Source organism: Prunus dulcis, chromosome 3 (genome assembly GCF_902201215.1).
Source record: "Prunus dulcis chromosome 3, ALMONDv2, whole genome shotgun sequence".
Taxonomy (NCBI): Eukaryota; Viridiplantae; Streptophyta; class Magnoliopsida; order Rosales; family Rosaceae; genus Prunus; species Prunus dulcis.
The window spans coordinates 22,184,225-22,195,573 of NC_047652.1; the positions used below are offsets into that span (position 1 = coordinate 22,184,225).

The window sequence follows — 11,349 nt, forward strand, 5'->3', positions numbered from 1 at the left end:
TTTTTCAATATTGGAAAGAGAAGTACCTACTAGATTAGCTTATTTGGGAGTGCTTCTAGAAAGACTAAAAGTGATTTTCTGATAACTAAAAGCGCTTCTAACAATGTTTGGCAGAAAAATTTAGAAGCACTTTTTGGAAAAACACTTGCTATATGTTTCTTCGGGAAACACTTGAAAAATTCAAGATTTTTATAATAAAAACGTTTTTACTATAAGCGCTTCTGAACAGAAGTACTTCCTAAATAAGCAATTCCAAACGAGCCCTAAATAGTTTCGATATTCCAACTTAAGTTGTTTCAATACTACTCGAGGTTTGAGCACTAGGGTGAAAAAGAATTATAGATATTCTCGAAACAAATATAGGATATAAGATTTTATCCAAAAACTAAGAAAATTATGAGGATGTATTTCAGCATGACATTTATTTAATTCAAAGGGCCTAACCTTACAAGAAACTCAAACCACAAAAGGTAAAACGATAAAATTTCCTCAAGATTACAAATAAAGAGTTATATGCACACTCTTCTTGTTATGAAACTTATGAGGCATATGGAGCTTTATTTGAAAACTTAAACAGCATATTATGCTTGTAGGGCTTTTTTGGAGTCACAATCGTTGAAGGAAAATTAGGGTGATTGACTGCATCAGGAAATCCTTGAGTCTCCAAACACAATGCTGCATGTGGTTCATACACAAACCCACCTTTTCCTTTCACATCCTTGAGAAAGTTACTTGTGTAAAACTGCAAACCAGGAGCATTTGTTGACAGCTCCAAAACCCTTCCAGACTTTTTATCATACACCACCGCTGCCGGCTTCAACTTGTTGCCTGCGCCGCCATCAAGCACGTAGTTAATGTCGTAACCGCTGGCCAGCTTGTTGATCCTACTGCCAACGGCTTTCGGTTTGAGGAAATCATAAGGGGTTCCTTTCACAGATGCAAACTTGCCAGTGGGAATGAGATGGCTGTCTACCAGAGTGATTTGGGATGCAAAGATCTTGATATATTGGGACAGAATATCACCACAGTTGTGACCACCAAGGTTCCAGTAGGTGTGTTGAGCTAGATTCACTGGGGTTGGCTTGTTTAGGGCCTTAGCTTTCATTTTAACACTCAATTGCTTGTCTCCAAGGAGAGTGTAGCTTACTGTGACTAGCAGATCACCAGGAAATCCTGCACAGAATATGTCACAATGAATTGGGTTTAAAAGCAGAATCCAAAGCCATAAACAAAACATGTATCTATTGGGTTACAGAGAAGAGGAGCGAAATGAAAAGTTTTGTGCACCTTCTTCACCATCTGCACTATGGTAGGTGAAGACAATGTGAGGAGCATCGCCTTCATTCTGATACTTCTGCACTTTCCAAACAACATCACTAAATCCTATAAGCCCACCTGAGAGATTCATTTAACCAAATAATCAATTTGCAGGTCTTGCATTTCTTCTGCTGGGTAAAGGAATGAAATTAGTTTCAAGTTAGAAAATGAGAGACTAATGTGTTACCATGAAGAACGTTTTTTCCTTCATTAGCAACTAGCTTGTAATGAGTTCCATTCAATGTGAATTGAGCTCCTCCAATTCTGTTAGCAACCCGTCCAACAATAGCACCAATGTATGAAGTATCATTCTGCAAAAAATTCGAATTACAAATCAAGTTCTAATTTCACGTGTTTACAGTCAGTCATGCAGTTTTTTTGTATTTTTTTAACATTAAAAAAATTTACTTCACATGCCATTTGGAATCTTGTCTTTTAATATACACAGAGGAACTAGATTTCAACGCCTTCAACTTGTTCTGCAAGATCATCCTTTTGTCTTATGTGACAGAAATATTAATTGATAAATTTTTTGCTGTGTGAAGTAGAAATGCAGGAACAGGAAGCTAATCAAACGCTCCTCATATGATTTACTTGAAAAGAAAAATACTCTTCCCAACACTTTCCAAATGGCCAACTTGGGCAACTAGGCTGGCCATTAGCCGATGTCCCCCAGATTGATTTCTAACCAATAGTGTAAGGATAATGCTTTCTGTCAAAATTACATTTTTGTACAGATAATGCTCCAGCAGTGTTAATCACAAGTTTCCAACTTTCCATTTGACCGTTAAACCATGTACATATCATGGTGTTCAAGAATAGATAGAGACCCTAAAAGCTTTTAGGCAATAGCTAATCAAATTCTCTGGGAGAATTATGTTTAAACACTACTAGGTATAGCTAGTCAGATTCTTTCCAAAAATGAAAATCCAATTACAATTGTCCCCCTTAGAGAGACACAGAGCAATGTGGATCCCTCATAGCAAAAACTTGAAGCTTTAGAACACTTAGAATTACCAATAATGCTTAAAACAAAAGAGAAGGCAAAAGTTTCAAAGAAAAGAGAAGATTCACCGTGTACTCCTTGATTGTATCGTACCCAAGAACTACATCAGCTAGCTTTCCTGAAAACAACAAAAAGGAAAAGAACACAAAACCCAAAAATAGGAAGAAAAAAAAAAGTTAGCACAAGAAAGAAACTTTTGAGGCAAAAATCAAAGTTCATAGAATTCAAGAAGAGCATATGATTCACAGGAGATTACAGATTATTATGAGAGAAGAAACAAACAAACCATTTTTGTCAGGGAAGACAAGGGAGATGATGGTTGCACCCCAGTTGGTGAATTTGACTGAAAGATCCCCCTTCTTGAGCTCATATATGCCAACCTTCTTCTCCTTTGGTTCAGAACCAGAAACATTGGCAAACCCAGAAGCAGCTAGGAGGATGAAACAAAGCAGCACACAAATTTTGGCCATATTTTTCTTGGCAAAGAATGAGAAAATGTGTGACAACAATTTAATGGGATGGGGAGAATTAAAGAGATTAATGGGTTTACATGAAAACAGTGTGAGAGGCAGAGGACTTTCCAAACACAGAGACAAGTCAGAGAGCTGTTTGGTGATTATGGTTAAGCTCTCAAGGTGTTTAGCCGGTTGTGTTGACTAGGTAAAGCTCACAAAGTGCCAAGATTCTTCATCGTCCAAATATGGGCCCCCAACTTGGACATGTTGCAAATTTAATAACAGGATTTACTGATTAATCATTTGGCTTTAAGCAATGATATGGAAGATAACATTGAATAAGATGACTTTCAATGACTTAAATCTCTTTTCAAATATATTTTCGAGTCTTAAACTCTGCTGTCATGTAATGAAAATCTTGACAAAAATAAGATTTTTAGATTTTTGGCTTTGCCTTTGATTTTGGGTGTACCGAGGTGTTTAAAGCTTAATTATGACCAAGGTTGGTAGGAGAAAGAAACTTTGTCTCAAAATCATCATTGCCATGCAATATAATACACAATTAAACATCATCATCGTTCTAAAAATTGCTATATGAGTTAGACCAGTTAACCAATGTAGCATCTGCTAACATCCATGTTTGAGTCCCCTCGAAAATTAAATTAATTTAGACTATTTTTCTACGTAGAGATTGAATCCTCTTATATCAATAACAAGGAAGTTGAGAAAAATAATTCAAACCACATGTGACATGTACAGAAACTGAACCATTGGGGGACCAAAGGGAAGTTGACTATTGAGCCCTGTAACTGTAAGCATGGACTAGGAGATAAATAATGGAGGGTGAGTGGCTGTCCAATTCTCCAAACAATGGGACAATTAGTTGGTTCTATACGGATATGCTTTCTTCATGCCAGTCGTTTGTGTTGTTTTGGGAAAGGTAGCATCCAATTGATCTCCTTTTTTGTAAATGTAAAGTTAAATACACCAACAAAATATTTGGCCCTTTTGGAGAGAAGGAGAAGAAGGGTTTTTGGGTGTGCCATTGCAATTTGCTACTGAGTTGGGTAGTGATGATGACGGTGTAGAACATAAGAAGAAAGTGTGAAGAGTGCGTGTGTTCTACCCTAGTGACACGTTTTATCCTCAATTGCAATTTGCAACTGAGTTGGGTGATGATGATGATGATTGTGAAAAACATAAGAAGAAAATGTGAATAGTGCGTGTGTTCTAGCCCAGTGACACGTTTTATCCTCAACTGCAAAAGGGGGACACAAATTGGTGCGAACATGAAGAATAGCTAATTGCCCTCCTAGATAACAAAGCACAATAAGGGTAGTATTTGCCTTTTCCGATTTCATATCTGCTAAGCTAATGCTTTAGCCTGTGTTTTGGCTAAACTGGGCTTTTCTTTAGTTTGGGTAAGCAAGTATTAACAGGCATACCAAACAAAACCTTAATTTCTCAACTTCTTTCCTCTTCTTTCTTTAGATTGAAGGGATGCTCAGGCTTCCTCTTTTTTCTTCTATTTTTTTGTTGTTGCGAGTTTTTTTTTTTAAGATCACGCATTTGTTTCTGTCTCCAAAACTCCACTTTCAAGGTCTTCGTCTTCATACATTGTCAAAATTGGGTGGGCTGACTCTCGTTATAAGCTTTGGGTCTTGGGGCCAATGTTCTTGGGCCATTCGTGGCAGCTGTGCTTTGTGAATCCATTACAATCCTTGTATTTTTTTTTTCCTTTGACAAAGTTCTTTTTTCCTTTAGAACATAAACAAATGATTAATAGTACCAATCCATTTACAATCAGACTCATTCAACCTAATTAACAATCATGCATGACGACAAGATATTATAGATTGAATGAACCATCCACACTTACTAATATTACAAGTATATATGGTTCTATTCTAGCTAGCTAGATAAAGTCATTTTGACGTCCTCTATCCATTTTCAAATGTCAATTCTGGGAGCCATATAATTTGATTTTTATGTTAGAGTTCACACAGCACATATCCTACAAAAATGCGACGATGTCATCTATTGTATATAGTAAATTAAACATCATAATTAAGCAACAATTCTCTATTTGGACAAGTTACCTAGATGTATTCAATCAAGCATGAATGTCATAAGCCCCTATGCCTTTAAATACGTGACTCATTAAGACGAGTTCCAAGTCTATATATAAAAAATGCTAGGGTCGATCATATCACATTTATATATCATTTTGTGTATCATCCTTCTAATAGAGGTGGACCTCATTATATTGGTGAGCTCTACTTCTAATAAAAAGATGATATGCAAATGTGGTACGCTTAGCATTGCTATATATATATATATATGTATAAATGAAGTATAGGGACTTCACTCATATATACGATATGGCAGCTCTAAGATTGATCTTTTTAGTTCTTTCTCTGTTCAACTTTTCTCTACTTACTTCCACAGCCAGTGGTGCAAATTCACATGAGAAAGCTACACAAAATTGGTTAAACCATGTCCGGAACCTACTACAAAGGGTTAGTCAGTCATTTAACTCCACCATTATTTATTTTTTTTACTTTTTGAATTTGACTATATATCAAAGTTGGATACAGTGAACTTTAATTGAGGGTTCCTATTCTTATAGTGCGTCCTATCACCTATTGTATTTTAATGTGTCCTCTTATCTTGGTTAATCTAATTTTTATGGAGGGGGATTCGAACTTATCCAAAGTTATCTAAACCCTCTAAACCAAGCTTGGCGGCTTTTGAGGTGCATGTTGGATAAATATTAGAGTGCTGCTAAACGAACCCTAAAATTAATTGAGTACACCCTACTACTAAAATATTTATTGAATTACTAATTTACACTAATATAAAATGACCAAAAAATATATAGTGAATTGCAAAACAAATATAATTTTAATAAGTACACCCTACTCACCATATTCAACCCTAATGAAAAGCATAAGCAAGAAAAATGCTTCCCTGATTCCAACCATTATGAGACTTGTTAGTGTTCAACAAAATTTAGGGTATCGAGGAAGCGAAAGAACCATGTTGGGAAACTTGTGGAGAATGAAATAGGTTTTTGACCCCAGAAAAAGCAAGAGCAGGCCCAAGAAAGTTTGGGTGAATGAGGGGTTGTCGATAGGGCTTTCTTCTTGGAGGGATGATTGTGAGCTTCCTAACGATTGTAACTCTACTATCATATCCTTTCTTTGGGTCAAAACATCATGGAAATTTATTAAAGATGAATAAGATCATTTACATCCCTACCCATTCTGGACCTGCTTGATCCCATACCTGATTACCACCCATCCTAGAAACATAGGCTACCACCTCATGTGCAGCTCTATTGCAGTGTTGTGTGTGAAAGAAAACACCACTTGGCTAATTAAACTGTTGAACTAAAACATGAAAATCAAATATGGTGTTGTGTGATAGAGTTTATTAGGGTCTACCAAGGGTATTTTAGTAGTAAAGTAAGGTGTACTTAGTTAATTTTATATTTTAATTAAAATATTAGAGTGTACTTAGATCATAGGATGTACTCAGTTAAATTTTAATGTTCGTTTAGCAGCACTCTAAATATTATCAGACTATATCAATTAATCTACTTTTACAGGACTATATACGTTGGAACGGCATCACTAGAAGAAACTCTTGGCGCTGAGGAATGTTGTACCTTCCGTGGCAGCTTTACCAAATTAGATGTCAAATCTGGTACCATCTTATGGCAGACCTTTGTGCTGCCCGATAATCATGGAAAGCTAGGGCAATATTCCGGGGCAGCTATATGAGATAGTAGTCCATCCATCGACGTCGATAGAAAACATGTATATATTGCTACTGGCAACATCTACTCAGTCCCTGAAAATGTAAGCCAATGCCAAGAAAATCAGAACAATAATAATTCAACCCTACCCACTCATCCAGATGCGTGTGTTGAGCCTCAAAACCACGGGAACTCAATCCTAGCCCTTGATCTGGAAGGTGGCGATATCAAGTGGTACCGCCAGCTGGGCGGCTACGACGTGTGGTTTCTTTCGTGCTTCGTTAATGCTTCAACATGCCCCACTGGACCAAACGTGGATGCTGACTTTGGGGAAGCACCAATGATGCTCAGGACCTATGTCAATGGAAGCAAACTAGATATTGTTGTTGCTGTTCAGAAAAGTGGGTTTGCTTGGGCTTTAGATCGGAATAACGGCAGCCTTGCGTGGTCAACGGTAAGTTGACTTTGCACTCACTCATCATCTACATTATCCTAATTTTCAATTTTATATCTGGTGGGATTACGGGAGGAGGAACTTGGGGAGCAGCTACTGACAAGAAAAGGGTGTACGCTAACACTAACATTGCTAACTCTGAGGGCAAAAACTTCACTCTTAAGCCATCTAACAACATAACAACCGCGGGTGGATGGGTGGCAATGGATGCTCGCAGTGGCAAAGTCCTATGGTCAACGGTCAATCCAAGCAACGCAACTTCGTCTGCCCCAGTTAGTGTGGCTAACGGTGTGCTATTTGCTGGGTCCACAAATCCAAAAGGATCCATATACGCAATGAACACCAGAACTGGAAAAATTCTGTGGTCGAATCAGACCGGAGCAACCGTGTACGGTGGCATGTCAATAAGCAACGGCTTCATTTACGTTGGAAATGGATCCCTAACTCCAACGTTCACTGGCGGCATCTCTCTCTTCGCCTTTTGTACATGTGTGACGTGAATGAAATGATATTTGTCACTAAATAAATGTTTATTAATTTAAACATACGCAAATCATATTTACATTTACTTTAATTGTTTAATTTATTAAACAATTAAACAAGATATGTATGACATAATTAAATTGTGTAAATGTGCCTTCAGTAGGACACTATAGCTCGTTGGAAGAAGTCTATAAGTTAACTTGTAGTGAATATCCTGAAAATCCCTTCCTTTAATTAGTCTTTTTCTTTCTAAATACAATAAAAGCTATCACAAATCAATGAATATAATAAATAAGAAATCATTCCGTATGGGTTTTTCTTTTCTAGGAATAATATTCAACCCTAATTTACAGTCACGGATGACGACTAATGCGTGCATATTGTTCTTCATTGTCATTGTCCAAATCAAGTGATGTGATTATATATCAACAAGCAAGCAGTTTTAAATTTGCAGATCAAAGTTTATTTCAGCATGAATGTTATTGTCATCATAATTAATTAACTAATCCCCTGTCTACCTAGCTAGGCCCTTTATATACTTGACCATTCAGTAAGATGAGCTCCAAATCTTTGCATCTTATTAGAGCATACATATACGTATATACGTACATATATACACAAGATACATGGCAGCTTTAAGATTGATCTACAACAATCTAATCCTAGCCCTTTCTCTATACGCATGTGGTCTACTTACAACCACAGCCAGTGCAGGAGGCCCTTCCCATGTGAAGGCTAGAGCTCAAAACTGGTTAAACCATGGTGGTGATCTGTCAAACAGAAGATATGCTGACAGAGAGACCAAGATCAGTCCTAAAACTGTTTCCAAGCTAAGCTTGAAGTGGGAGTTCTACGCCGGCGATGATATATCTGCAACTCCGGCAATTTACGACGATACCCTTTATTTTCCGAGCTGGAATGGGAACATATATGCTGTTAAGGCTTCCAATGGGTCTCTGGTTTGGAAGAAGAATTTGCATGCATTAACTGGGCTTAACGCATCTAGTTTTGTCGGTCTCAACTGGACAGTATCAAGATCGACGCCAACAATAATTGGTGGCCATGATCTTCTAATTGTTGGAATCTATGGGCCTGCTATTGTTATTGCCCTTGAACGGTCAACGGGGAAGCTCATATGGTCAACTATGCTTGATACTCATGAGGCAGGTCTTATTACCATGTCCGGAACTTACTACAAAGGGTTAGTCCAGGGTCATCACTAATTTCACCCAATTTTTTTAATTTAAAATTTGACTATATATCATATCAACTTTATGGTGTATATATATATACCTTCCTGTAATTTGCTTATTTTATTATATCTTGTTTAATAAATTTTTATTTTTACAGGAGTTTATACATTGGAACGTCATCGCTAGAAGAACTCGTGAGCGCTGAGAAATGTTGTACCTTTCGTGGCAGCCTTGCCAAATTGGATGCCAAATCTGGTACCATCTTATGGCAGACCTTCATGCTGCCCGACAATCATGGAAACTTAGGAAATTATTCTGGGGCAGCAATCTGGGGCAGCAGTCCATCCATCGACGTCCATAGAAAACATGTATATATTGCTACTGGGAACGTCTACTCAGTCCCTGAAAATGTCAGCCAATGCCAAGAAAATCAGAATAATAATAATTCAACCCTACCCACTCATCCAGATGCGTGTGTTGAGCCTGAAAACCATGGCAACTCAATCCTAGCCCTTGATTTGGACGGTGGCGATATCAAGTGGTACCGCCAATTGGGCGGCTACGATGTGTGGTTCTTTGCGTGCTACCTTAATACTTCAACCTGCCCTCCTGGACCAAACTTGGATGCTGACTTTGGGGAAGCACCAATGATGCTCAGTCCATACGTCAATGGAACCAAAAGAGATATAGTTGTTGCTGTCCAGAAAAGTGGGTTTGCTTGGGCTCTAGATCGGAATAACGGCAGCCTTGTGTGGTCAACGGTAAGTTGACTTCTGACTCACTTATCATTTTATCATAACAGTTCATAATTACTATCGGTCAGACATCAACAATGTAGCAGAAATTGTAAATTGTTAATCTATACAAATTAATCACTCCCCTTACATAAATGAATTCCAATTGTATAGGAGGCTGGCCCTGGTGGCGTTGCAGGAGGAGGAATGTGGGGAGCAGCTACCGACAAGAAGATGGTGTACACCAACATTGCTAACTCTGATAACAAAAACTTTACCCTAAAACCGTCTACCAACATAACAACTTGGGGTGGATGGGTTGCGATGGCTCCTGGCAATGGAAAAATCATATGGTCAACGGCCAATCCCAGCAATGCAACTTCTTCTGGCCCAGTTAGTGTGGCTAATGGTGTCTTATTTGCCGGATCCACAAATCCAGAAGGCTCCATATACGCGATGAACACCAAAACTGGAAAAATTCTGTGGTCGAATGACACCGGAGCAACCGTGTACGGTGGTATGTCAATAAGTAATGGTTGCATTTACGTTGGCAATGGATATAAACGTACATATATTGCCGGAACCTCACTCTTTGCCTTCTGCGTCACATAAATAATGAACCTTTGATTGAATAATGTTATTTTTCTTTTCAACATTGAAAGGAAGACGTGTCAAATTATTTACGAATCTACAAGTTGTTAGAAGGTGCGAATCATATTTGCATTATGTATCTACAAGCCATGTATCATGTACAAATCAACTTTAATTTGACGATCATTTAGTGCACAACTTGATGCTTGGTTGGTATGTTCAAGATACGACAGAATTAACTAAATTCTGAATATTTTCTCTGTTACGTTCCAGTACTATATATGAATTGTTCCATGATGTTCCAAATTTTAACTCGTTCCTCTTATGTTCCTCCTGTCTAAGTAAACCTCATATACAATCACGCATGACGACAATGCGTGTATAATAATCAACCAACCAGGTGTATGAAAGGAATAAACACCATCCACATGACCCTGCATAAAATATTTATGTTTGATCAATTCTGAAGACAGATAATTAGGTTGGATTTAGTACTGCTAAATCACAAATTAAGCTTATCATCAATTCAATTCTAGAAAGTCTTATTGTTAATTAAAGCTAAAACTCTTTTGCGTTTTCTTACTCAAATTAATTAAGATTACTCTTTTTCTTTTCTTTCTTTTCAAGTTTCTTGTATATATATGGCTAATTCCCTTTCACTTTTGGAACATATAGTTTCTCTCTATAAATATTGTATCTTTTGCATATACATCTAGCCATTTCAGGAAATCTTACATCATATACATTTCAATATCACCTTAATAGATGTGGAGTCCACCAATACAATGACACCTACCTCTATTGGAGAGGTACTTTATAAAGTGGTATATAAATGTGATATGACTATCATTTTTTTCAATGCTAGAAGAAGCCGACCCTTGGCCCTTTATATTGTCCTTGCATCTTGCAAGAGCATAAATATTATATGGTACTATAGGCTAGCTAGCTCTACCTCCTACACATATTTTACTATTGGTTAGTTAGTCTTAATTTGCTTGATATCATTCTTTAATTATTTTCACCAAATTTATCAGATTTTACACTCAATATCATGTTATATATGTTAAGAGTATATGAAATAACATATGTGGGTTAGGTCAGTTAGCCAAAATAGCGAGTTCGTTTCTTTATACCCAAATTCAAATTATCTCCCCGTTAGATAGAATTTAGAGTAAATTATCACTTCTATAAAACAAATTGTGTAAATGAAATAATAATACGTCCATTAATTAATCTACAAATTTTCATAATAAATTTTATTAATTTAGAAGGCCAAAATCTTGAACGGTTGACCGTTATCTGAAAGATTTGACTGACTTTTCCGCCGCCTTATATCTTGTGTTGTAGAACATTATC

At 37.1% G+C, this 11,349-nt stretch overlaps 2 protein-coding genes and 1 pseudogene across 2 annotated transcripts; 2 read left to right on the forward strand and 1 right to left on the reverse strand.

Moving 5' to 3' along the window:
* Nucleotides 1-382: 382 nt before the first annotated feature.
* Nucleotides 383-2,987, reverse strand: LOC117622510 (aldose 1-epimerase-like). Its single transcript, XM_034353202.1, has 5 exons — nt 2,610-2,987; nt 2,392-2,441; nt 1,505-1,628; nt 1,288-1,395; nt 383-1,173 (listed from the first exon to the last, which is right to left on the reverse strand). Exons 1-5 carry the CDS (start codon nt 2,791-2,793, stop codon nt 539-541), a joined length of 1,101 nt encoding a protein of 366 aa, XP_034209093.1. The 5' UTR covers nt 2,794-2,987; the 3' UTR covers nt 383-538.
* A 2,287-nt stretch (nt 2,988-5,274) lies between these two features.
* LOC117622002 lies at nt 5,275-7,492 on the forward strand (annotated as a pseudogene).
* A 532-nt stretch (nt 7,493-8,024) lies between these two features.
* LOC117622754 (polyvinylalcohol dehydrogenase-like) lies at nt 8,025-10,209 on the forward strand. Its single transcript, XM_034353521.1, has 3 exons — nt 8,025-8,676; nt 8,826-9,429; nt 9,577-10,209. The coding sequence occupies exons 1-3, from the start codon at nt 8,102-8,104 to the stop codon at nt 10,012-10,014; spliced, it is 1,617 nt and encodes a 538-aa protein (XP_034209412.1). The 5' UTR covers nt 8,025-8,101; the 3' UTR covers nt 10,015-10,209.
* Nucleotides 10,210-11,349: the final 1,140 nt, after the last annotated feature.

Excerpts from the sequence above, each read along its gene's own strand:
- LOC117622754 (XM_034353521.1), top strand. The coding sequence starts at position 8,102 with ATGGCAGCTTTAAGATTGATCTACAACAATCTAATCCTAGCCCTTTCT. Across the intron at positions 8,677-8,825 it reads TCCGGAACTTACTACAAAGG|GAGTTTATACATTGGAACGT; the intron begins GTTAGTCCAGGG and ends TTATTTTTACAG. Across the intron at positions 9,430-9,576 it reads GCAGCCTTGTGTGGTCAACG|GAGGCTGGCCCTGGTGGCGT; the intron begins GTAAGTTGACTT and ends CCAATTGTATAG.
- LOC117622510 (XM_034353202.1), bottom strand. The coding sequence starts at position 2,793 with ATGGCCAAAATTTGTGTGCTGCTTTGTTTCATCCTCCTAGCTGCTTCT. Across the intron at positions 2,442-2,609 it reads TGTCTTCCCTGACAAAAATG|GAAAGCTAGCTGATGTAGTT; the intron begins GTTTGTTTGTTT and ends TGTTGTTTTCAG. Across the intron at positions 1,629-2,391 it reads ATACAATCAAGGAGTACACG|AATGATACTTCATACATTGG; the intron begins GTGAATCTTCTC and ends AATTTTTTGCAG.